General features: G+C 47.0%; 7 protein-coding genes across 7 annotated transcripts; 3 read left to right on the forward strand and 4 right to left on the reverse strand.

Moving 5' to 3' along the window:
• Window positions 1-1214: 1214 nt before the first annotated feature.
• GL218_04960 (uncharacterized protein) lies at window positions 1215-2186 on the reverse strand (the record flags this gene model as incomplete). Its single annotated transcript, XM_033581592.1, has 1 exon — window positions 1215-2186. The coding sequence occupies one exon, from the start codon at window positions 2184-2186 to the stop codon at window positions 1215-1217; it is 972 nt and encodes a 323-aa protein (XP_033435427.1).
• Window positions 2187-3504: 1318 nt separating this feature from the next.
• Window positions 3505-3955, forward strand: GL218_04961 (uncharacterized protein; the record flags this gene model as incomplete). Its single annotated transcript, XM_033581593.1, has 3 exons — window positions 3505-3543; window positions 3624-3708; window positions 3756-3955. 3 exons carry the CDS (start codon window positions 3505-3507, stop codon window positions 3953-3955), a joined length of 324 nt encoding a protein of 107 aa, XP_033435827.1.
• A 410-nt stretch (window positions 3956-4365) lies between these two features.
• Window positions 4366-5259, reverse strand: GL218_04962 (Mitochondrial basic amino acids transporter; the record flags this gene model as incomplete). The annotated part of the gene is made up of 1 exon (XM_033581594.1): window positions 4366-5259. One exon carries the CDS (start codon window positions 5257-5259, stop codon window positions 4366-4368), a length of 894 nt encoding a protein of 297 aa, XP_033435826.1.
• Window positions 5260-5798: 539 nt separating this feature from the next.
• Window positions 5799-8517, forward strand: GL218_04963 (DNA repair protein rhp54; the record flags this gene model as incomplete). Its single annotated transcript, XM_033581595.1, has 3 exons — window positions 5799-5827; window positions 6211-7531; window positions 7588-8517. 3 exons carry the CDS (start codon window positions 5799-5801, stop codon window positions 8515-8517), a joined length of 2280 nt encoding a protein of 759 aa, XP_033435825.1.
• Window positions 8518-9016: 499 nt separating this feature from the next.
• GL218_04964 (Chitin synthase regulatory factor 4) lies at window positions 9017-13657 on the reverse strand (the record flags this gene model as incomplete). Its single annotated transcript, XM_033581596.1, has 3 exons — window positions 9017-9186; window positions 10627-13283; window positions 13575-13657. 3 exons carry the CDS (start codon window positions 13655-13657, stop codon window positions 9017-9019), a joined length of 2910 nt encoding a protein of 969 aa, XP_033435430.1.
• A 3176-nt stretch (window positions 13658-16833) lies between these two features.
• On the forward strand, window positions 16834-17840 carry GL218_04965 (26S proteasome regulatory subunit rpn12; the record flags this gene model as incomplete). Its single annotated transcript, XM_033581597.1, has 2 exons — window positions 16834-17382; window positions 17535-17840. The coding sequence occupies 2 exons, from the start codon at window positions 16834-16836 to the stop codon at window positions 17838-17840; spliced, it is 855 nt and encodes a 284-aa protein (XP_033435429.1).
• A 680-nt stretch (window positions 17841-18520) lies between these two features.
• On the reverse strand, window positions 18521-22495 carry GL218_04966 (putative coatomer subunit alpha; the record flags this gene model as incomplete). The annotated part of the gene is made up of 8 exons (XM_033581598.1): window positions 18521-18763; window positions 18819-19583; window positions 19639-19943; window positions 19997-20609; window positions 20699-21894; window positions 21950-22269; window positions 22343-22392; window positions 22466-22495. 8 exons carry the CDS (start codon window positions 22493-22495, stop codon window positions 18521-18523), a joined length of 3522 nt encoding a protein of 1173 aa, XP_033435828.1.
• Between the last annotated feature and the right edge of the window lie 1247 nt (window positions 22496-23742).

A 23742-nucleotide genomic window follows, 5' to 3' on the forward strand; every position in this document is an offset into this window, starting at 1 on the left:
TGAAATCGCCTCTCCTTTCGACCCAGAGCACGTTGTAGAAATCATAATTCTCGTGCTGCCACTCTTCTGGTAGGCCGCGGTGAAATAAACCAGAACAACTCATGCCACTAAGAAAGAATGGCCCCTGATCCCGTCCGCCGCCAGCCTCTTTCTCCATACTCTTATAACACTCAGATCTCGAATCTCTATGGCAATGCACTGGTAAATCGTTAGCACTAGATTTTTTCCGAGGTATCATTCTTTCTCACATATCTTCTGCTGGGAATTTTCAATCGACGCGAAATAGTAGTCAGCATAATTATTGCCCCTAAACTTGTAGCAGGCCAGTCTATCGACTGTCTCCTCGTACGCCGAAGCAGCTTCCATACGACTTGTACTACCTCTCGAGATAGCTACGACTTCAACTGTTTTATAGGTCTTAATACTTTCATTGTCGTCCATTACCCTGAGCAACCCAGCCCAGCGCCCCTGTTTATCTTCGAGGGTTATCACGGAACAACACATCTCCAAATCAGGCTTATTCTTGTATAGTTCCGTGTCTAGAACGGAGGTAAAAATCCTACCACTCCTCCCTCTCATCCGACCCTCCTTCTGGTAAGGATACAGAACTCTCCGGACGTTGAAGTTAGCTGTAGATGTCGTGCAGGAGAGGAAGCGTTTATACCCTTGCCCCCCAACGGTTAATGGAACATGTGTCATTGGTAAAGGGTAGCGAAAGACAGACTTGGCGTCTGGATTATAGGAGTACCAGTCATTTGGCCGGTTTGCGGACGTATGCGGCTTTGCTCCTTTCGCAGAATCCGTGTCTTCTGTCCTATGAGACCATCCATCAGGCAAGTTTTCATCGGAAGGGTTATCCTGCAACCCTTTATATTTCTCTAGTATTCCCGGTTCTAATATCTTGAATTCATCATCCACGGTGGTCGAACCAATCCAATCAACAAGCTTTCTAGTCCTCCACGAATCCATGGGGTTTCCCCAACCTCCCCTTGATGCACGATCTCGGACCTCGTAATCTAAACCACTCTCCAGGCTTGCCGGGTCAATTAGGCATTGCCACCCGGCCCAAGACCAGGACGGCAGCGCCGGGGACGATTCAGGTTTCTCATCAGAACAAACCCGTCTCTTCGCCTTAAAAAGTGGCTGCCAAAGAAGGGCAGAATCGAGAAAAATAGCCGGCAGTCCACTAATAAAGCCGCCCGAAAACCCGCGTGTCAAGGCATCAAGCACGCCAGAAATGGCAGTGCATCCTGGGCATATGTGAGATCGCGATAATTATACCGACATATCAGCTCTATGTAAAGCCTAAAGTCGGGCGTAGACAATACCGTAAGGTTTTGTGATAATTGTCTATTTTCATCATAGATCCTTGTTTCAATGCCGTCTGTTTTGCTTTGAGATATAAATCTTGAATGCCTATTGTCCCCCTTTGGCGTATTTTGTTCGCTATCGCCTGTTTCCTGGTTGGTGATCAAGGACTCAGACCACCAAACAGCGTCCTGACAATTCCAGAATGCCGTTTCATCAAGAAAAACAAAAGACCGCATGGAAAGCATTTGTTCCTGGAACGTCCATCCACGTGTGGCCCAATGTGTTGTGAGCAGTGCGCCATGAAGGCTACCCGCATCAGGAACGCCTTTGTCATTTTTAACTCTCTCAATATCAGCTCCTGACCCGTACAACCCCGGTGATCCTGCTGCTGCTATGATCGTGAAATAGGCTCCAGAGTATATGTCCCTCATCGATAGGACATTATCACCGGTGGTCTTGTCGTTTTGGGGAATGCAGAGACAATCAACCCAGAGATACCGCACGCCGGATTGTTGCACGAAGAGCATCGAGTCCTGGATCACTTCAGGTAATTTTTCAGCGACCCCAGGCTCGGAAGATAGAAATCCAGGCTTTCTGAAATCATCCAACTTGTCCCATTGGAGCATCAACCTCTGTGTAGGTTCCTGGTTGCTGCTGGCATCCAATGGAGACCTCCAGACATAGCTAAGAGCTACATATTTGTCAACCGAATCACCCGGCACGAGGCAGTTTTCTTCGGTGTCGATAATCCAGAAGTTTGGTATGTGTTTTGGTAACGTAACTTCACATTTGCTGCCGTGGAGTTCTTTACATTTCTGGAGTGCGTTTCGTAGCGAAGACACGAGGTCTGCAGTCGATAGGCGTCCAACTGCCATTCTTCCCTGCCCCACGCAGCTCAGGAGAATGGCTTCTCAACTAAATAAACGATACGCGATATATCGAATAATATCTAGCGGAGGATATTGATCCCGTATCTAGCTGTATTTCAGAAGCGAGATACTAAATTTCAAAGTCGGAATTACACAGATTGATGCCTGACATGTCCCAGTAAGACTTTTCTAGAGAACATACGTTTGCACGAAAATTTCAAGCTCCTGGTGTCACGACTGAAAGAAAATAAGCCACCGCCACTTCATTCATGCCCTGTTTATGCCCTGCTTATGCAGATGGCACACATTAGGTAGTTAAGCAGGATATATGTCTTAAGTATCAACTACCAAGATCTATGCGATTATAACAATATGTTGACTGAGGTTTTAAGTTCAAGTTATAATAAATGTATATATCAGAAATCACTATATATAAAGTATAATATAAAAAACTAAGCCAACCAATCATGTTAGAAGAGGGGTTATCCTCACGATACGAGTAATGGAAACAAATGTATAACACTCGCGAAGACTTAAGAGCTCGGTCTACTCCAAATATCACATATCACTTTGCTTACTATATTTAAATATTCCGAGTCATTGACTCGATTCAAATATCATACTTCTGGTCAACCAGTATTTTGAATTTCAAAAGCCTACAATACATAGGCTACATATGTCCCTAGCTAAGACTAGCAATGATATAACCCATAGCCCTTGTCAAATTGTATATTACAAATGCACCCCTTTAAAATATGTGGCAGCTGTCAGATTTGCACATTGTTCGGCTAATTCATCCCATGATAAAAGGTATACATGTAGATACATTAAGGGGTAGGTACCTAACCTATGTATCAAAATTCACATATTGGCACTTGCAGCATCACGTCGCGGGGTGACCATCTTCATCTTTTTGCAGTAGGGTCCGTACTTTCCACCTCTTTCTACCTCTTTTCTTTTTATGCAGTCCACGTCAGCTGGATTGTTAATTCTGCTGGAGCTTTGATCATTCCCCAACAAGATAAGAAAGTTACGAGTCAATGTAGCTTTAGACATATCACATTCACGTTCGCGCGTTCACGCAGGCATCCACCGTTAAATTCCTTGCGTGAACGCCGTCGCGCCTTCATTTTCTTCTCATCTACAACTTCAACTTCGAATCGTTGTCGACGCCAGAATCTCTTCACTCGTAGATGTCGCGTCCCTTCGTTGAAATGCCCCTCTGTCCTTCAGACGATCAAGGCAAGTTAATCCACCCTATTCTTAGAGGTATCTTCATGGTCTAATGAAAGCAGATTCGGACTTTGATAACTTGTCCGACACTATGTCGTCCCCTGGTGCTCTCAAACATGCACACTCCGAGGTAAGCCTTTCTGTTTTTCCTTCTTTCTTCCTTCATCCTCTCTATCCATCTCAAAAGCTATGCATGCTAAATAATTCCAGTCTGGCGACGAGGCCTCCCCAGCGAAGCCCGCCAAGGTCAAAAAGACAGACCGAGAGAAGCACATCGATCTACAAGATGAACTTCGTATAGTTGGTGGCGGACTGAAGGTTGCCGCTGCTGGTATACTGGAGGTCGAGAAATGTGCGACGATATGAGGGATTATTTGAAAAAATTCCGAGTCGAGACCAAAACGGCCACCCAGAAGCTCTCGGAGTGTAACTGGGCTCTCTATGTCTCTACCCAAGTCAACGAGAAGCTGGCGAGAGAGAACGCCGTTCTACAAGAACACATCGGCATGCTAGAAGCCAGACTCAGTGAGAAGGAGGACTAGGAGTTCTGCCCACGACGTCATACCATCCTACGCCTTAAGCGCTGGATCAAGATCAAGATGATGAAGATGACGCTGTCTGGAACAAAAGCTTGATCGAATTCGGAGGGATAAAGAATACTTGACTTAATAGTTCAGGGGTGTAAGGATGGAGTTGAGTACTTTGTCAATCAGAGCTTTGCTATGGCATCACAATCTTTGTAAAGGAGACGCTCCTATTATTCACTCGTTGATTTCAAACGGACCAATAGGTTCCCCTGCAAGTTTAGGTAGTCGCCTACAATTAGTCACAATTGACTTGTTATATTAACTTCCAAGGTTCGTCTAACTTTGATATACTCGTTTCAGCCGCGATATCAAAATATCATAGACTCAACTCAAACCCCATATCGTGAGCAAACAAGTCTACTAGACTAGATGGGCTCTAGTTTTTTATGCCTTCCCTGACCAAGTTCGAGCATGATCCATTCGTAAACGGCCCATTGGACCGCGTTAACAATGAAGGCCCTAACACTACATACAGTTAACCCTCTAAAGAACACTCGCATGCCTTCTTCTTTATATGCGGCTTTGGCAACCTCAATTGCTCCTAGGCGCTTCTGGGTTGACGGAGGGGAGTTAAGCAGTGGCATTTTTGCAGCATCAGAAGTTTGTGCCTGAACTCTGGTCTTAATGACATCAAGAGGAAAGATGCTAACCCAGGTGACAATGCCAGCCAGACCGCCACAAAGCAAGACCTTTGCTGCATCTTGTGAGAAGTCGGGGGCGCCCCGTCGGTTGGACTCAACCCACTTACTACTCAGTTCGTAGGACCAGAAATAGAATCCATATCCAATACTATCTCTCAGCGCTGTGACAACACCGCCAAAATATAACCCCTTAATACCCTCGGTCTTGAATACCTGTTTTGCAATGCTCCAGCTCGACGCTGGAGGCGATGACAACTGAGCACGGCACTTGATCAGCTCAGTTGGGGTGCTTACAGCCCAAGTTGCTAGGCCACCAACAGCACCAGCAAACCACGTAGTCCAGAGGTTTGACTGGCAGTTCAGGGCAGTATTGATAGCGGCTTCGCTGCGGTTATACGAGACGAAGAGGAGAGCGTTTAGAGCGCCATAGCCGAGTACAGGTGCAGCAGTTCCGGCTAGTAGAGCAGACTTGCTTTCGAACTGCCGTGCATATGATGTGACCGTTTGAGTAGGTATGCCATCGCGCGCTTGCAGCCGCACCTTAATAAGGTCCAGGGGGTTTCCGATTAAGATACCAACAGCTCCGCTGATATAGCCAGCCCAGAAGTCTGCAGACATAGCTAGAACACTTGATCTTATGAGACCACGACTAGTTTCTCATGAAGATTCGAAGTTTTAAATTATAAGTCTCGGAGACAAGAGCCTATTATCTCATTCTTGTCACTTCTTAACCATGTACAATTTCATGGATATGGAGTGACATGGGGACTTGAGGGTTAAAGGTCCTTATCGAAAAAGTAAAAAAGAAAAGTACAATTCATGTTATATCTCTACTGAATATAATAGCGCATTAAGGACTTAGATTTGATAAGCCTACCAAGTGAGATCAGTAAGTGAGATGAATATACCAAATAGAAACCCCGCTATTAAGGAACAGTCAACCCTAGAGTTGATCAAGCGCCAACGCGGGGCGGCGGATAACTTTAAAAACATAGTGGAGCTGATTTTTAAACCATCTAAAGAAAAAGTAGCCTTGAATATAAGACAACCTCTTAAAAATATTTGCAGAATAAATAGGATGAATTGGTATAAGAATAGGAAATTTTGTATGTATATGACAATTACAAGTTACATAAGAGAAGAGCTACTAAAAAGAGATGGCAATATGGAGAATTCAATTAATAGAGTATGTGGGGCAGACGAACTAGTCATGTGATTTGGTGTTAGTTCCCCGCCAGTTCCGGTGAAGGCGCGACGCGCTTGCCTGAAGTCAACAAAATGCCTAATTGATTTCTAATAAGTCGCCGTCAAGTGGCAAACTCCAATTCTATACATCATTTAATTCGCTACTGTATACCTCAAAATATATCTCACTTTCTTGCAGAGTAACTGCTAGGTGTGAGGAGGAGAAAATGTATATTCAATTATGCTCTTCTAATACAATTGATCAACTACTAATATTATATATAGGGCGAGTGCACCCACTACTCCGCTGGTAAAGCCGAACAACACCCCGGGGAAACGCCTCCATTCGCAACAATCAAAAGACCAGCTATTTAAACCGTTCAGATGTCCTGGTGCTGCTCTTAGTTCCCCAGCTATCGATCGCCCAGTTCGGAAAAAGAGGAAGGTTGATTATAAAGGTGCTGATGGCGATGACTCGGGAGACAAGCCTTATACAAACGCCGATAGATTAGCTCTGGCAAATCGAGATGTCAACCGCTTCCCCGTCTTCCAACCTAAGGATAAAGACAAGGTCTTTAGGAAGGCTTTTAGCATACCTCTAATCAACAAGAACAACGGTTCCTATAACCCCAATCGTGCTCCGCCAACACTCGGCTTAAGACAGGGAGCTGTTTTTGTCGCCAAGCCTTTACACGATCCGACTGGCGAGTTTGCTATTGTGCTCCACGATCCGACTGTCGACGATAAGCCGAAGGTGACTAGCAAATCAGAAGGTGATGAACCCAAGGATGCAACTCAAGAAAAGCTTGATGCACCCTTGGTTCACAAGAGTCTAGCTGAGATTCTAGGCATCAAGAAGAAAGTCGACAATGAGCATCCTAGAGTGCCTGTCGTCATCGACCCGAGACTCGCCAAAGTGCTACGACCACATCAGATCGAGGGTGTCAAGTTTATGTATAAATGTGTCACTGGCATGATCGACGAGAAGGCCAATGGCTGCATTATGGCTGACGAAATGGGTCTCGGAAAGACGCTTCAATGTATCACACTTCTCTGGACTCTCCTGAAGCAATCACCCGACGCCGGTAAGACGTCGATACAGAAGGCTATTGTCGCCTGCCCATCTAGTTTAGTCCGCAATTGGGCAAACGAGCTTACCAAGTGGCTTGGCGCCGACGCCATCACCCCTTTTGCGATTGACGGCAAGGCTTCGAAAGAGGAATTAACTAGACAGCTTCGTCAATGGGCCATTTCAAGCGGTCGCGCAGTTACGCGACCAGTAATCATAGTTTCTTACGAGACACTTCGGCTGAATGTTGAGGAGCTTAAGAATACTCAAATCGGTCTGATGTTGTGCGATGAAGGCCATCGATTGAAGAACGGAGACAGTCAAACGTTCACGGCTCTAAACAATCTCAAAGTCACGAGGAGAGTCATCCTTTCTGGTACACCTATTCAAAACGATCTTTCCGAGTATTTCTCTCTGATCAGCTTCGCAAATCCCGGTTTGCTTGGTAATCGACTGGAATTCCGAAAGAGATTCGAGCTTCCTATTCTACGAGGCCGCGATGCTGATGCAAGCGAGCATGATCGTAAGAGAGGTGACGAGTGTCTGGGCGAGTTACTTGGCATCGTCAACAAGTTTATTATCCGACGAACGAACGATATTCTATCCAAGTATCTCCCCGTCAAATACGAGCACGTCGTATTCTGCAATCTTGCTCCATTCCAACTAGATTTATATAACTACTTCATCAAGAGTCCAGATATCCAAGCTCTCTTGCGTGGCAAGGGAAGTCAACCCCTCAAGGCTATCACCCTCCTCAAAAGCTTTGCAATCACCCAGACCTACTCAATTTATCAGAAGACTTACCAGGGTGTGAGAAGTTCTGGCCCGAGGACTATGCGCCAAAAGATGCACGCGGCCGCGATCGAGACATTAAACCATGGTACTCGGGGAAGATGCAAGTGCTTGACCGTATGCTGGCGCGTATCCGACAAGACACGAATGACAAGATCGTCTTAATCAGCAATTACACGCAGACCCTTGATCTCTTCTCCCAACTCTGCCGACACCGCGGATATGGCCATCTACGCCTCGATGGTACCATGAATGTCAGCAAGCGACAGAAGCTTGTCGATAAGTTTAATGATCCAGACGGAGGCGAGTTTGTGTTCCTGCTATCCAGCAAGGCTGGTGGTTGCGGTCTCAACCTTATCGGCGCCAACCGTCTCGTCTTATTTGATCCCGACTGGAACCCCGCCGCCGACCAGCAAGCGCTAGCCCGTGTATGGCGTGACGGGCAGAAGAAGGACTGTTTCGTGTACCGGTTCATCGCGACCGGAACTATCGAAGAGAAGATCTTCCAGCGCCAGAGCCACAAGCAATCCTTGTCGTCGTGCGTCGTTGACTCGGCTGAAGATGTAGAACGCCACTTCTCGTTGGACAGTCTACGTGAGCTGTTCCAGTACAGACCAGATACACGAAGTGATACGCACGATACATTCAAGTGTAAGAGGTGCAAACCCGATGGACGGCAGTATATCAAGGCACCGGCGCTATTGTATGGAGACACGAGTACCTGGAATCATTTCTCCAATAAGGATCTCAAGCCTATACAGGATTTGCTGCTGCGCCAGGAGTGTGGGGAGAACGAGGTTTCGGCTGTGTTCCAGTATATCTCGCATTAAGGTGGCTGTTAGAAAGGAGGAAGGAGGGATTTGCGAGGCGCTGTTTTGGCATGATAGAATGGCGCTGGAGGATTGGTCTGTGGCATTTGCAATGGTATGGCGTTAGGGCATGGCGTCGTCGCTTCGTAGATTTGCTTGCTGCATGGCGATATAGTGTATCATGAGGCTTTACGAGAGTACTTAATGAGAGTATGGTGTGACGGATATTTGAACTCATTTGTTAGTTCGTGTGTATAAGTTTACTTCTACCGCTCCTATAAAATTGTGACACTCCTGGGGCTAACAAGGTATCTATAAGACTATTGCCTCACACATAGCAATCTGCAGGGCTAACACTCCTAAATCATACGCATCATTACTGTCTTCACTTATACTCTAGCGTCTCCGGGCTATGTGCAACATCATGGCCGTGCTGATCCTTGAAGAGGACTTGTGAAACATTAGCTTCCCTTCGACCTTCTGTGCGCTTGATCCCACTCCTGCTCTTTTCCTCTCAAAATCATAACTCACTATCCTCTTTATGATATGTAAAGAACTGAGTTGAAGCTTTAGGTACCTTTGGCGGATTCTTAACTCCCACATCCTGCGCCTCGGCCTCGGATTCAACGACCCGGTCGACTTCCCCCTCACGCCGGACACTGCGCGCTTTAATCCACACCGTGTCGCCTTCTGGATGGGCTAGTCTTGCTTGTCTTTGACTTGGGTGGAGGATATTGTAGATCTAGTTGATGGATTGGTTTTCTTACTATTACCTGTGTGTGTGTGTGTGTGTGTGTGTTTGTTTGATGGAACGACAATTCAAGAGAGTTAAGCCTAAGTAACCATGTGGTTGACAACGCCAGCATTTTTGATATATAGAGGGTTGGTGCAAATGAGAGGTATAACAGGTACCTAAGGTAACTAGGTGATGACCTTGTCGATCTTTAAGTAAAAACTGAAAGATATCGCGGGATGCTTAATGTCAAGTTTAGGGCCTCATACTACAATGTACAATTCGGTACTGGTCTCAACGGTATCATGTTATTAATTCTAAAGTAGCAAATCTGTTATAGTCGTTAAGTTAAGTCTTCAATCAAGTAGATAAACTGTAAATAGAAGGGACAGTACCTTGGTTAACCATCAAGTTTAGAAAGTAATTTTGATAAATTTGCTTAACTATGAAGGGTTTCTTACCATTTCATTGACTTTGCCTCTATCCCATCTAACTATTTTTGCTATTACAAAGGTGATCTACATAGTTACCTGATAGAGCATTCCAATTCATCATGCATCTATATGTTTCTGAGGCCAAGAGTCTTTATAGGAAGACGTAGTTTTAGGAACATAAGACGAAACTACGGTATCTTGGTTAAATTACCATCGTATTTGTCGATACGTTTTATAAATCACCTCTAGACTGCTGAGATGGAGGTATACATAATATAACCAACACTTGATTTAAATAACTTAGCGGATTTCTTAGCGCTGCTAAGATTTTAACCATAGTTCCTCACCTCTCGTCAGCTACATCTATACTCATCCGTACCGACGAGAGCAAGTTCTCAGATCAACACACGGACACTTCCAATGCTATTCCCATCTCATCTCTCATACCTTCCACAATACACAGTACACAATATATCCCGCTGATATGTAAATAATGGCAACGAGTCTATTGTCAAATCCACAACGCAAGATCCATCAGTAGGTACCGTATTTACACCAGACGAACCAGTATACAACCATCTTCAGCAAGGATTATTTCCTACTAGACCCTACTGCATAAATACCTATCCATCTATAGGTTCGCCTCCAAGCAAACGCCATGATCTACCATGCAAAAAAAAATCCCAGAGGTCGACATCCTACATCTACCTAGCAGACGGCTTGACTCAGCTTGACCTGGCCTAGCCATGCCTCCCCGCAATCCGCCATCTTGATAAAAAAAGGGGTTGGAAATTTCGTCGGCATCTCAACAGAAAGTGGTATCATGATAAGAAGTGAGAAAGCCGCAACCAATCTATGTCAGACACAATATATTTGTCCCGTTACATGACAACCTAAGATGGAGTTAGTACAATCGTGAGGTCAAGGTAAAGGGTCAGAAGAAGGTAAAAACCGGAAACTTACGCAATCGTCGCTCTGCTTTCCCTGAGGAATACCCATCGCCTCGAAAAGCAGGCCCTTGGCTAGGCTTAGATGTGGGCTTGGACGCGGGCACTGGCGCGGACGCTGCGGAGGTGGGAGTACCGGATGTTGGCGGCGGGCTTGATACTGGCGGTCTAGCCTGGGCCTGTTGGGGAGGGGCGCTTGAACGACCGTAGTCTAACTGACTAGGTCGATCTTTCAACGGTGCACCGCTTCCTCGGCCGCCGCTTGACGTTCTCTGGCCGCCGGGACCACCCTGAGGTAATCCTCCAGGCACCGGCATCGAGCTATTACGAGGCCCAAGGCCACCACTCATGGTTGGAGATGAAGGGCCTGAACCCCGACCGCCATGATCGTAAGCACCAGTAGAGATCCGTGGACCAGGAGCATGGGGGCTCGGGATAGATGACTCCCTCGGACCATAGCTACCCGGGTACTGCCCTGGCGGAGGCCCTTGTTTTGTGAGTCGGTTGGGTCCGGGATTCTTGGCGGGGCCAGGGCCAGGACCAGGACCAAGTCGTGGGTCATATCCGGCCGGGGGTGGTCGCTGATCGAATTGCCCTGTGATAGGGCGAGCTCTCGGGTCCCTTCCAGGGCTAGGCTGGCGGTAACCGCTTTGACCTGGCGATCCCCAACCGGCGGAAACTGGGCGACCACGGTTGGGATCCATACCAGCTGGAGGAATAGGCAACTGGCCTGCTGAATGAGACGGACGCATGCCACCGTTACCAGGAGATTGCGTACGAATCCCAAAAGAACTTCCCGGGCGGTCCGCAATAGGCCCGTTTGACGACCGAATGCCTGGGTTATAGTAAGGAGCAAGTTGCGGCTTTCCACCCATATCGTCTTCGGGGTAAGGTACAGCACCAGACTTGGGTCGTAGGGATAAGGCTGGCGGTCTATCATCTTCTGGATACGGAGTTGCTGATGCCGGTCGGTCCGGAAGGTTAACAGTGAAAGCAGGAGGTCGGTTACCACCGCTAATAGCGAGTCGGGATGGGTCAGGCATGTCTGTGTGGTCGAAATTCTGTACTCTAGGGGAGGGATGTGGTGATACCCTAGGCGAATTTTGGTCTTCCGATAACGCCGGCATTGGGTTCTGCGGTTGCTTGAATCGCTCGGGTCTTTGACCTCTCTGCGAGCCATGTTTCGACTTGATGCGCGTCAGCGCCGTCGTCTCGTGGTCCTTCTTCGACAACGTCTTAGATTGTGAAAGACTCTCTAATCGGTCCACGGCGTCTTTGTTACCATGATCTGCTGCCAACTCATACCACCTTCGGGCTTCTCGTAAATCTTTCTCGACCGATATTCCGATTTCGTAGTAATAACCTATGGCAAACTCTCCAGTTGGTAGCTTCGCCTTAGCAGCTAGCTGAGCGTACTTGAACGCGAGCCCTTCGTTCTTCGCAAATGTCCCTTCGTATCCAAACAAGAACCATCTGCTAACACCTAGACACGCTTCAGGTTGACCCTGTCTAGCAGCTAGGCCATAGTAATGTAGCGACAGAGCCGGATTGAAATCGCAACCAAGTTGACATAATTCGTAAGCCTGTCCCATCTTCAGCTGGGCCTTAGCAAAACCGAGATAGGCAGCCTTTTCGATATATTGTCGTGCAATACTAACGTCGTACTGTAGAGCACCTTCGGGGATGGCTACGTCCGGGAGATCTCTTGCGATGAGCATGCCGTATACAAAGGCACCTTGGGGTGCATCTTCATCAGCCGTATCAGCAGCGATATGTATCATATCTAAGCCCCTCGAGATGTCTTTGGGCTGGCCCCGTTGACCTAAGAGGTTGATCATTCCTAGTCGGTAAGAAGCTGCGGAATCATTCGTAGATAGGCCAAGTTGATAATGCTGCAGAGCTTTATCCATATCATTCGAGTTTTCGTATAGCATACCGATTCGATAGTCGGCGCGGCCCCATCCTGACTTTGCGGCGGCTGAGTAGCAAGTGTACGCCTCCTTCTTGTCTTGTCGCTTTCCAAACTTGCCGAATTCTAGCCACTTACCCCTGATGAATAAAGCCTCAGGGTGTCCCTGATCTGCAAGATAGCTAATTATGTTAATAGCATCGATTCGCAGCTCGTGCTCAATCTTAGGCGTTGCCGTCCGTATTGGTAGGTCTCGATCGTTAGGGTTGCGCGTAGCCTCCTCTTCTCGAAGGGCAGCTTCGGCAGCTATCTCAACATAGGACAGGACGTCGCGAGCCCAGCAAATCTGCATGTTGGGATCGTTGGAATGGAGGACATGGTGGCGACTCTCGGCTAGTACCGCTTCTTTCTCCTCATCGCTAGGAGGGATGTGTTCCCCTTGAACCTTAGGGAAAGGCGAAAAAGAAGGTAATTCGCGCATATCTCGAAGGTCGCTCTCGAACTGGGGAGCGCGGTCTTGAGTTTCTTGAAATGGACTGAAATTGGATGCGGGACTATAATCGGCAGCAGGATTACTCCCTTGGTATTGCTGCCCAAAGTTATTAACTTTGGTGTTCAGGACGGTTGATAAGGACGGTTCGCGAGAATGTCGCGGACCGGATCCGGATGCTTGCGACGATGAGTTTCTCGGGTCTATTGATCGAGCTTCTAATTCCATGCGTTGAAGGCCTTGCTGCATGTTCTCGGGAACTTCTGGCATTACCCTATATTATATGCGAAAAGGTTAGGTCAGGTAAGATCAGGTTGAATCAAGTCAGATGATAATAATTAGGTCACAGAGATGTTGCATAGATATTAGAGGTCTTGCATGCTGTTGGTTAGGAGTAGGAACTTGTTTCAAGAGGTAGATAAAGATGTAAGTAGAGAGATGTAAGTAAAGACATAGGGTAAGTGGTAAGTGTAGGTAAAGTGTAGGTAAGTGTAGATAAAGTATTGTAGTCTTTTACATAGAAGTAATAATGTTAGTTAGATTAGTTAGTCCTTTAGAAACGTACCTTTGTGGTGATGGGGCTAGAACCTCAGGCATGTAGTAGTCGTCCATACCCCCTGGATAGAAGGTAGCTCCAAAATTAGGCATTTCGAAATCGTCTTCGCTTGTCTGCGGCTGGAGAGAACCTGCATAAATTTAAGAAAAATGTACTTGTCAGCCTGCCGCTCCTTAGGGGCCTATGTATGTATGTATGGGTCACGCCAGTCCGGCTTCAGACCGGCGTAAGATGATAAATGTAGGTTAGGTACTTTGATCTGACTGGTAAAGGAAGAATCCGTTGTTGTGGCGGGGTCCCCTATTTTCCTATTTTCGACCGAGTGGCGGCCAAAAAACCGTAGTACGCAATAAGTTATGGGTAATAGGTAATGAATTATTGTGAATTGTTTCTCCCTCTCTTTTAACATGGAGTACAAAACCCTTTGATCGTCTTGTGTCTCCGCGTATAAAGTAACCAAGTAACTTTAATTAACTTTGGATCCGACTTGGCCAGCTAAAGGGTATGTAAGAAAGAGTAAGACCTATATTCCTAGGATCCAGGACCATATAGCATATGAATTTCGGGAATATGTAAGCCTTAGGTAAAGTTGTTGATTTTAATTTCCCATTTTCGGTAACAATAAAATAAAAAGGGGTGGGAAATATTTATCGATTCTTTGAATATTGAATAATGTTAAAACTCTCAAGGGTGACGATTGTTTAAGTGCTCCGCGATGGTCCAGACGCTCTGATTAAGACGGAAAATGTCACCGCTGAGGGGCTCAGGTACATTCATCTGAACCTACCGCCACTTCCCCAGATAGGTTAGACATATTTGCTAAGCCCCTTTAGTGCCGAATTTAGAGTATTTTTATAGGTACTAAAATTCAAGCCAGTTTCGGCCAGTTAGGCACCATTAATAAAAGGTTCGCTCTAATAAGAAACCGCCCAAAATCAGATGTACCTTAGGTACCTAAGGTAAGCATCAGATTGTCGAATATAGCTTATTGTTATTGTTAATTCACCGTTGTCCTGAGTGGATAGACGATGCAGATACGTTAGATCGTATTTCTAACATATAAAAGGTTGTCTTTTGAAATCACAGCCTCCTATGTAAGCAAACAGTTGTCTTTTGTCGGATATGTTCCTGCATGACTGCAAGATCGTCCCGGATCACGGATCGTTACTTCAAGGTTCGGTTCCGGAATCTTAAAATCCAAGGGTCTAACGGTAGTATCCATTGGTGTCCATCGAGCCGGCAAATCTTAAAATCGATATCCGTGCAGGGCCTCATGGGTGGTGTAGATGATGGTAGGGAGGTGTTGTGGAAGGGATAAAAAGGGGATCTATTTACATACCTTGATTGATTTTGGGCTGCGCATCCGCAGTTGGCGTCCTCGGCCGCGCGTTACCTGCTTGAGCCTCCGTCGTCATCTTTTCCAGTACGCAAAGCGATCGTATAAGTCTAATTAACGACTACGTAATCCTTGTTTCCAAAGTTAGATACTACCGGTTTGTATGTGAGGAATCAAGGTCATAATATATAGTAAGGGTTTGCAGTAAGGGAGTGATTAGTTAGTTGGTCAAAGTCGCACAAGTCCAAGCAGCTGGTTCTTAAGTGTCTACAATTTAAATACTAAAACTATCTTCACCCTAGCAACTATCAGGAATATATATATATTTACATATTTAGATTCAATCTGGGTAGGAGTTGGGAAACAGATGGCAGAGTCCGAAATGAGATGAAGGGACATCACACTCCAACGTCTACGGCCGAAATTCCCGTTGTCTAGCTAGGGAAGTTTGATATCAAGAGCGAAATGAAGCTTCTACGATCCTTCCATTGTCTGTATATGGTAAAAGGCAGGGTAAATATAAAATCATTTACCTTATTAGTTTATACGTCAATGCTTAAAAGTTACCATGCAGGTGTCACGGCCGGTACGATGCTTCATGTTGTAATGCAAGCCAGATGGAGAATATCGCGGCTAGTTCACCATAGCCTCATTGTGTTTCTATTTCTGGATCAGCACGGTCGTAGCCGCAGCTGAATGTAGGATGTACCTGGCTTCGGATATCCACTAGTAACAGACAGTTGACAGCAATCCCTCTTCCCCCGCTGATCCTTCCGGGTTTTTTATACATAAATGCATGGGCTAATGCAGACAATGTCAGATTGAAAGTTAAGAGACGATTAAATAACGTGATTTGACTTCCTTAATGATATGCATGAACATAACTTATTTTTCTATTCTATGGAGAAGTATGGAAAAGACGGAATAAACAACTAGGCTAGATCAAGTAATACCAAGAAACGATGGACAAGTTTGACACAAACATGTTACTATCCTACTTGGATTCTCAAAAGGCACAGGAAAGGCACAGGAACAATGGAAATTCTATAGAAGATCCATTTGCTACAGTTGGCAGGACGGAATGAAACACGACTGTATCTGATGTGTCATGTGGATCTGGATCGTTCACCGTTCGGCTCTGGCGACTAAATAAACCAATATTAGAAAAGATTGAAAAAGTGTCCGAAAAGAGCTATAGAGGGTGGCCGATACGTGAGTGACCAGGACCTCGTGGACAATGGACAGTGGGTTAGCTGTCAACTGACAAGACCCAGAAAGAGATGAACAAGTAAACAGAGAGACCATAATCATAAGTAACTCATATTAATAGAATAGAAGACATGTCGATTTACGACTTGTAAGTCGTCTTGATACCTAATATTATCAATATTTGAATATTTTAGGATAACTAAGAGAAGAAACAAAAAAAAAGGGAATTTGGAGAAAATGAAAATACGAATAAGAAAAAATGGGACTTCAAGTCCACCAGCCACAAGTATAAGCACATTTCGAAGCTTCAGCCACATATGGCACAAAGCTCGTCAATCGATTAAACAAAGTGGATCAGGTTCTTTCGTCAGCCTCTCAGCCTGTTGCTTGCCTTGCCTCATCACCAAACCGATAAATCCACCTTCACCAAATCCTCAAGACCAAGCAACAGCAACGACAACACCACCATTTTCCATCCGTCGTATCGAATTTAATTCATCTGAATATCCTTCAGAAACACCAATTGGGAGATCCGAGCTTGCGAAAGCTCCACAGTCGTATCCGCATTTATATCCGCCAGCGACGCCGACGAACCTACTACAGCAGCCCAACGGTACCAGCGAAGCCGTCACTCCCGTAGCTCTCTCATCGTTACCTTCCACAGCGCCATCTTCACCATTACTTCCGCCTTCATCATTATCACCACCACCACAACGCACTAACATGGCCGAACGAACACTCCAGCAGATCCTTAACCAGCTACGCTCGAATCCCGGGCTGCCCTACCCCGAAGCATCATCCCTCCTCTCCAAAGCCAAGATCCAACTGCTGCAGCTCAAGGCCGCTACGCCCGGCGCCCCCGGGTCTACCGGTGTATCTCCCCAGAACCTAGCTCTCGCCCGCGACGTCTACGAGCAGGGCGCCCTCTTCAGCATCCGCGCGCGGAACCCCGACGCCTTTACCCGGTACGTATCGCAGCTGCAGCCCTTCTACGAGCTGCCGGCTACCGCTGCTGGTGGTGAGCGCAACAAGGTGACCGGTCTATACCTGTTGTTGCTGCTGACGCAGGGCCGCTATGCTGAGTTCCACTCGGAACTTGAGACTCTAAGTACTAGGGCTAAGGAGAGTGGTGCCGGCGAGATCGAGGGTGACCGCTTCCTAGGGTACTCGATCAACCTAGAGCGATGGCTCATGGAGGGGAGCTATGATCGTGTGTGGAAGGCTTTGAAGAGCCGGGAGGTGCCAAGTGAGGAGTATGGTGTTTTCTCTGAGGTGAGTTTATATTTTCGACCCCATACACACCTACCTACATACCTTATCCCATATATATACCGTTTCCCCATCCTATCACTCCCTTATATCCCCCACCACGCCACCCCACCAACTCAAGCTATACAACACCCAAACTAACCCCCCGCACACAGATCCTAACATCCCAAATCCGCTCCGAAATCGCCTCCAGCAGCGAGCGCGCATACCCCTCTCTCCCACTAAGCAGCACCAAATCCCTCCTATTCCTCGACTCCGAAGGCGCCGTCGTCGACTTCGCGCGCCACCGCGGCTGGGTCGTCCGCGACGGCAACATCTACTTCCCCACATCCGCCGCCACCGTCGACGGCGAGCCCATCAACGTCGCCTCCGAAGCCGACGCCGGCGAAGAAAAAGAGTTCAGCCGCATGGTCATCGAGAACGCCCTCGGCTACGCCCGCGAACTCGAGACCATCGTCTAAACCAATGCTTAAAAACCCCGAAGATAAGAGGCTGGTGAAAGTTGACCTACCTACCTACCTACCTACCCCCTTATGAGCTAAGTATGTAGGGCCATGATGAGAACTGGGCCCTTGGAAATGAAATGAACGTCGACATTCCGGTGCCGTGTGAAGGCTCGACTAGTTGCTACCTATGCGAAGGGGGGGGTGGAATTCCGATACATTTAATAATATCCGCCGTGGGGGATGAGCGCGAGATAGATACGCCGGGTGAACCATTTATGGACCTCTGTGTGGATAAGCATAAAATTAAGCATCAATAGCATGAACGTATTAATGTGAGGCTTCACCAGCAATTAAGTGCTACCTAATTTTAATCGTGTGAGCAAAGGTACATGTTATTATGATAATCGTCATAGCATAGAATCGAGAAGCGTCAATCATCTCTCTAAACAACACAACAGCCACCATTTACTTCCATCAGTCCGACGACTGTATGAATAGGTAGGCTTCATTTGATTAGGCAACTCCTCGGTTCCAAGCTTTCTACATAGACATATGAATCATTGTAGCCCCTGGCCCCGGTCCCAGCGACAATGACTTTTTTTCCTCCGGCCACGTCCACAGAGTACGACTCATAAGATTCATCATTACCTACTCCGTAGCCAGGCTAGGCTAAACTATCAAACACCCTCTCTTATCTAAGCGAATAACTTAAGACCACTACCGTGCTTTCCGACCTCGCACACCTCGCAGACTGCGCAGACGGTACCCTTGTACTTGGTGTGGTACTTAGATCCGTCGAACGCACACTCCTCATACGGGGTACCGCTGTAGATGGGCGTGTGGCTGGCAGCACAGATCTCGAACTCAGCGAACTGGTCGTACTCAATCTCTACCGTGTCGTGCGGGTTGCGCTCGCACTGCGCTTTTATCCTTCGTGCCTGTAAATCGAATTAGTTAGATTACATACGATATGGGAATAACAAAAGTACTTACGGTCTCAAGAATCCTTTGAGCACCACCATTGGCCAGGATGCGGTTTGCAAAGCTCAAGGCGGAGCTGAAGTTCTTGCTCCTGGATGCTAGGTTCATAGCATTGAGAAGGGCAAGTTGTCGATGGGGGACCTCGATCTTGGGAATTGTAAAGTATGCAGACAGCTCAAGGCTTCGCTTGAGAAGCTCGGGGTTGCCGTTAACGACATCCGGAGAACCTAGCTTTCTTCGCGAGAGTTCGATCGACATAGCGACGGTGTATTCGCTTGCCGAAGTGATGAGCTTCTTAGCCTCTGCTACCTCACTTTCGCTCGCAACCGCATTCGCGAGCATGGCGTGTAGGATACTCTTGAAGATCTGAACACCCTCATCAAGTTTGTTCGTCTTCATCGCATCATATCCCTTATGTAGATCGGTAGTGGCAAGATGTTCGATATCTCGAGGGATGATAGGCAGAACTTTCCTGGGATCCGTCTCTTCCAAAGTCCGGCGAACATAGTTAACTAGAGGCGGTAAACCAGGAGACGCGGGGAGGAAGGTCCTCGACGCGGAATAAATCTCCAAGAAGCGTGGCTTGAGCGGAGCAAAGTTGACGGCACCAACTTGCCTGTTAAGAAGGTTCATAGCGGACTCGAAGGAGCCTGCAGCGATGTGATCCGCCGCTAATGGAGAATTGCGAGCCCACAGGTCAGCCTCGCTGCTGCCAGCTCCGCCAGCATCCGTACTCTCAACGTTGACGAAATCGCTATCAGCTTCGGGAACGATGTCCTCGCCCATATCCCATCCGGCCCGCATCCTCGTCGTCTTCGGCTTCCAAACCGACATTTCGCTTAGCAGCAACATCCTCATCAATAGCCTCGTCCAGAAGTCCATTGCCGGCTGCCGGAGGCTCATCCTCGAGAGTTATGCCTTCCAGTTGACTAGCAAGGGCTTTCTCGAAGAAGGATTGCGAGGTCGCCTTCGTAGGCCAGTTGGCCTTGTACGTCGGGACAACCGGCTTCGGAGGAGTAAGGCTCTCGCCAAAGGCAGGCAGCGTCAATTGCTCTTCAGTAATACCAGCCGCCTCTAGGATCGATTGGCACTCTTCCTCAAGGCCATGCGCTTTGGCCGTCATATACGCCAGAGGGTCTGCGAATTTATTAGTTTTCCCACGTCAAGAATAATTGAAAGGTGTAACTCACATAAGTCGATCTCTTTGAACATTTGTATCCTGTCCTCGACTTCGCCTAGGTATAACGCATTTTGGAATCTCGCGGTAAAGTCACCCCGATGCTCGGCAATCTTGGCCATCCTTGCCAGTTTCGAGTGGTCACCAGTTGCGAGATATAGGAAAGACAGCTTGTCGAACTGCTTGAGCTTCTGATAAGCCATCTCCACGACTTGGTGGTTTCCATGCGCCAAAGCCTCAGCACCTAATCTCGTCCAAAGCTTAGGTCGGTCTAGTTCCCTGGCCATCTCTACAGCCACATCAAGGTTGCCGCATTCGATGGCAAGTTCGAAACGAGTGGTTGGATCCTGTACGAATTGCAGAGCAATCTCGGGGTATCCTTTCTTCTGGAGGTAGGAAATAATAGATTGGCCGACCAAGCTAGAAGTGCGTATAATGTGAAGCATCTCCTCATAGTTGCGCTTTACTAGCGACAACTTGAAGCGATACTCGGTTGGGTCGATGTGAAGGATCTTGGGCCTAGCGGCGCGGTCGAGGCAGTAGACATTTCGGCCCTTGACTCTCACGAGGTAGACTGTCTGGTCAAGGGTCCTAACAATACCGTTGTCACCATTCATAAGAGTGTACTTGACGTGGTTCAGAGTAGAATATAGTAGGACTCCCTCATCCCATCAGTTGCGCTCTTGATCCTGATGGTCTCGTGTAGAGTGCTAACCTGTTCGAGAGTCTTTGTCACAATTGTGACATTGTGTTTGCTCAAAAGTGCTGCATGAAGACCGTCGTTCGACCAGACAACATACTTGACACCATTCACCGATAACTCGGCGATGCTCTTCTTCTGCTGAATGTCGTACAGGTGAACCGCAGTAGGAGTAATTATGAGCAGGTTTCCAGTGCCGCCAAAGTAGATATCGGTAGTTCCGGGAGGGGGCTTAATGCTTCTCGCCGTATTATTAGAAAGATCTTTGATGTCAATAGTCTGCGTAGACGTGTCGAGTACGGCAAACCGGTTTCGAGCTACAAAAATAGCCGAGTTACCTGATCCGCTCTTGGAGTCAGTCGCTTCCAACGCACCAGAGCCATCTCGAGGGAGGTTGATTAGTTCATATTTACCACCCTCGGCAGGGGATGTTATGAGAACAGAACGCTCGGCAGGGTTGTAAGATAAGGTGCGAGGAGGAACCCAAGCGCTACCGAGTCGCTTCAAGGACAGCAGCGTTGGACTCTCGGCGTTCTTTTGAAAGTCGTAAGAACGGACGTGCTTCTCTTTCGTAACGAAAAAGAGCGAATTCTGGTGAACAGTTGATGCCGGACGCTCACGTTCGAGTTTAAACACCATCACACCATTGTCGTGACCGGCAGCAAACAGGTTGATTTCAGGGTGCGCCGCGATGACCCAGAATCGATCGTTTTCTCGTTTAAATGATTGAACGGCGGTACGCTTCTGAGAATCCCATACTCGAATCGTCTTGTCCTCGCCACAAGACAGAATTAAATCCTGATGAGGGTGGAACAAGCAACCAGAAGCATTCTGGAAATGTCCACGGCAGGTATCCACTTCCCAGGCCTTCGTCTCGCTAAATCGCCACAGCTTAATAAGACGGTCATCGCCAGCAGAGACAATATGCGGCGCTGTCGGATGAAAAGCGACCCAATTTACACCTCGATCGTGACCTTCAAGTACGAACTTCACCATCGCGTCGGTGTTGCCGAACATGTCGGTCTGCTGGGCGTTCGATCGAGCGACCTGGTCCTCGAAGGACATAGACGTCGGGGCGGAGTGCTTCTTTCGTAGGCCAGATATATCCCAGACGCGAACAGACTGATCGAGAGACGCGGACACTACGAGGTCGTCCTTCGGGTGGAATTGGGCGCACATTACATAGTGATTATGGCCAGTCATCGTGCAAACTAGATCAACTATTAGCACATATTTCCAAAGCCCAGTTTCCTTCGGAACCCATACTTAATGAACGATTTTGCCAGTTCCATATTCGGATCGTCTGGTCGTCGGATGCTGATATAATCCACGGCAGCTCGTGGTGGAAGAAGACGGTTCGTACATAGTCTAAATGTCCATTCAGAGTAAACAGACATCTTCTCGACTGGTAAGACCAGACTTTAATCTTGTAGTCGTCGCCACCGGAAACGAAGAGAGGTTGTGTCTTGTGGAAATCGACGCCTCGGACGGGACCATCGTGCTCTTCGAAACGATCAATGAGAGTTCCCATGCGGTAATCCCACAGCTGTATAGTCGACGAGTGTAGTGATACGAGGATCCATGGTCTAATTGCTCTCGGATTAGCAACGAATAGCGGTGACGATAGTCAAATATATAGCGAAGGGGGGATGCTCGAACCTCTTTGGGTGAAAGGCAATACCTTTCGCTCTCGAGGACTTGGACTCGAACTATAACCAGAATTGTCAGTATATTATTTAAGGGTATGCGACCAACTTGAAGACGTGTTAATAGAGTATGTACCTTTGTAAGCATTCCCGAAGAGGCCTGCATTGTGAGGACGGTAGAGGCAGCAGGAAGCCCCTAAGCTTGTGTCATGAATAGGCAGAAGGAATGCGCCCAGTTAGAATGGCGGCTTTAATAGACGGTCGGAGGGGAATTATGTAGAGATAACGGGTAGTGGAGAGCTGTAAGGCTCTGAAAGTTGATCTATTAACGTCAACTTCGGGGATAGTTTAGAGACAATTCGTGAAGTACATAGAAGTCAATTCGTGGCCCCAAAAGTGACGGTGGATTTAATTCTTAGCCAAGCTCTAAACGTTGCAGCGTTTCTAGGCTAAGTGGCTAACGGGTTAAAATGTGGCTTGGGTTATCGGAAAGTAAATGTTACGGTTCCGACGATTAGGTAATTCGATTCGTTAGGTACGTAATGTTGTTAGGTTATGCAAGGTTGCCCCGGCAGTACTATTTTTAACTAGTTATATTTTTAAGCCTCAGCCTTGTTATCGGTATATGTATATCTACCTCCTGGCTTTTGCCATTCCATTTCGTGCATAATATTACCTCTACTACCTAGCAAATTGATATTTACAGTTGAGTGTGTCAAGTATTATTTAATCATGAGTCTATCAAGTCAAGAAACAAAGTGCAAATCACATGTTGTCCCCCCAAACTGACTGATACACTTGTCATGCTTGTATAGGTATCTTTCTCTAACGCTTTATACATCTCCTGTTCTTTTTCTACCTTTTCTGAGCCAGACGATCCGTGGACGGCCTCGATAGCATCAATCGAGTCTCTCATTACCCCTTTACAAAGAAGCAGCAAAGAAAGCTGAAGATTGCATGGATGATTCACGTTGGAGTGAGGTACTCTGTCCTGACTGTCAATCGCTTAAACTTGTAGTTTAACGAGGAATGTGAAAACGTAATAATTCAATGCTACTAGGGAGATATTTAGCAAAATCCTTGGCTAAAAATAGATGTCAAGCGTACCGAAGATGTCACAGGCAGAGAATATGGGACGATGGGACGGATGATCACGATATTGTTCTAGTGCCGGTAGAAGGTCTAATACGGCAGTGTTGGAAACTTCTTTATCTAAGTAATATCACCTTGTGATATATTACGTGCCTCCTCGAATAAAAGTGTGATTATCTGCAGATTTGATTGGCAAGAGTGTTGATATAAGTATCTGGTACCTACCTGATATGTAACTGGGCGAGTAAGACAAATGACTACTAGAACCGTTTTTGATAATGAAGCTATCACGAAAGAAAATGTCCAAGTGCTTACTTTCTT

Source organism: Daldinia childiae (assembly GCF_008694065.1).
Source record: "Daldinia childiae strain JS-1345 chromosome Unknown Scaffold4, whole genome shotgun sequence".
In the NCBI taxonomy this organism is placed as follows: domain Eukaryota; kingdom Fungi; phylum Ascomycota; class Sordariomycetes; order Xylariales; family Hypoxylaceae; genus Daldinia; species Daldinia childiae.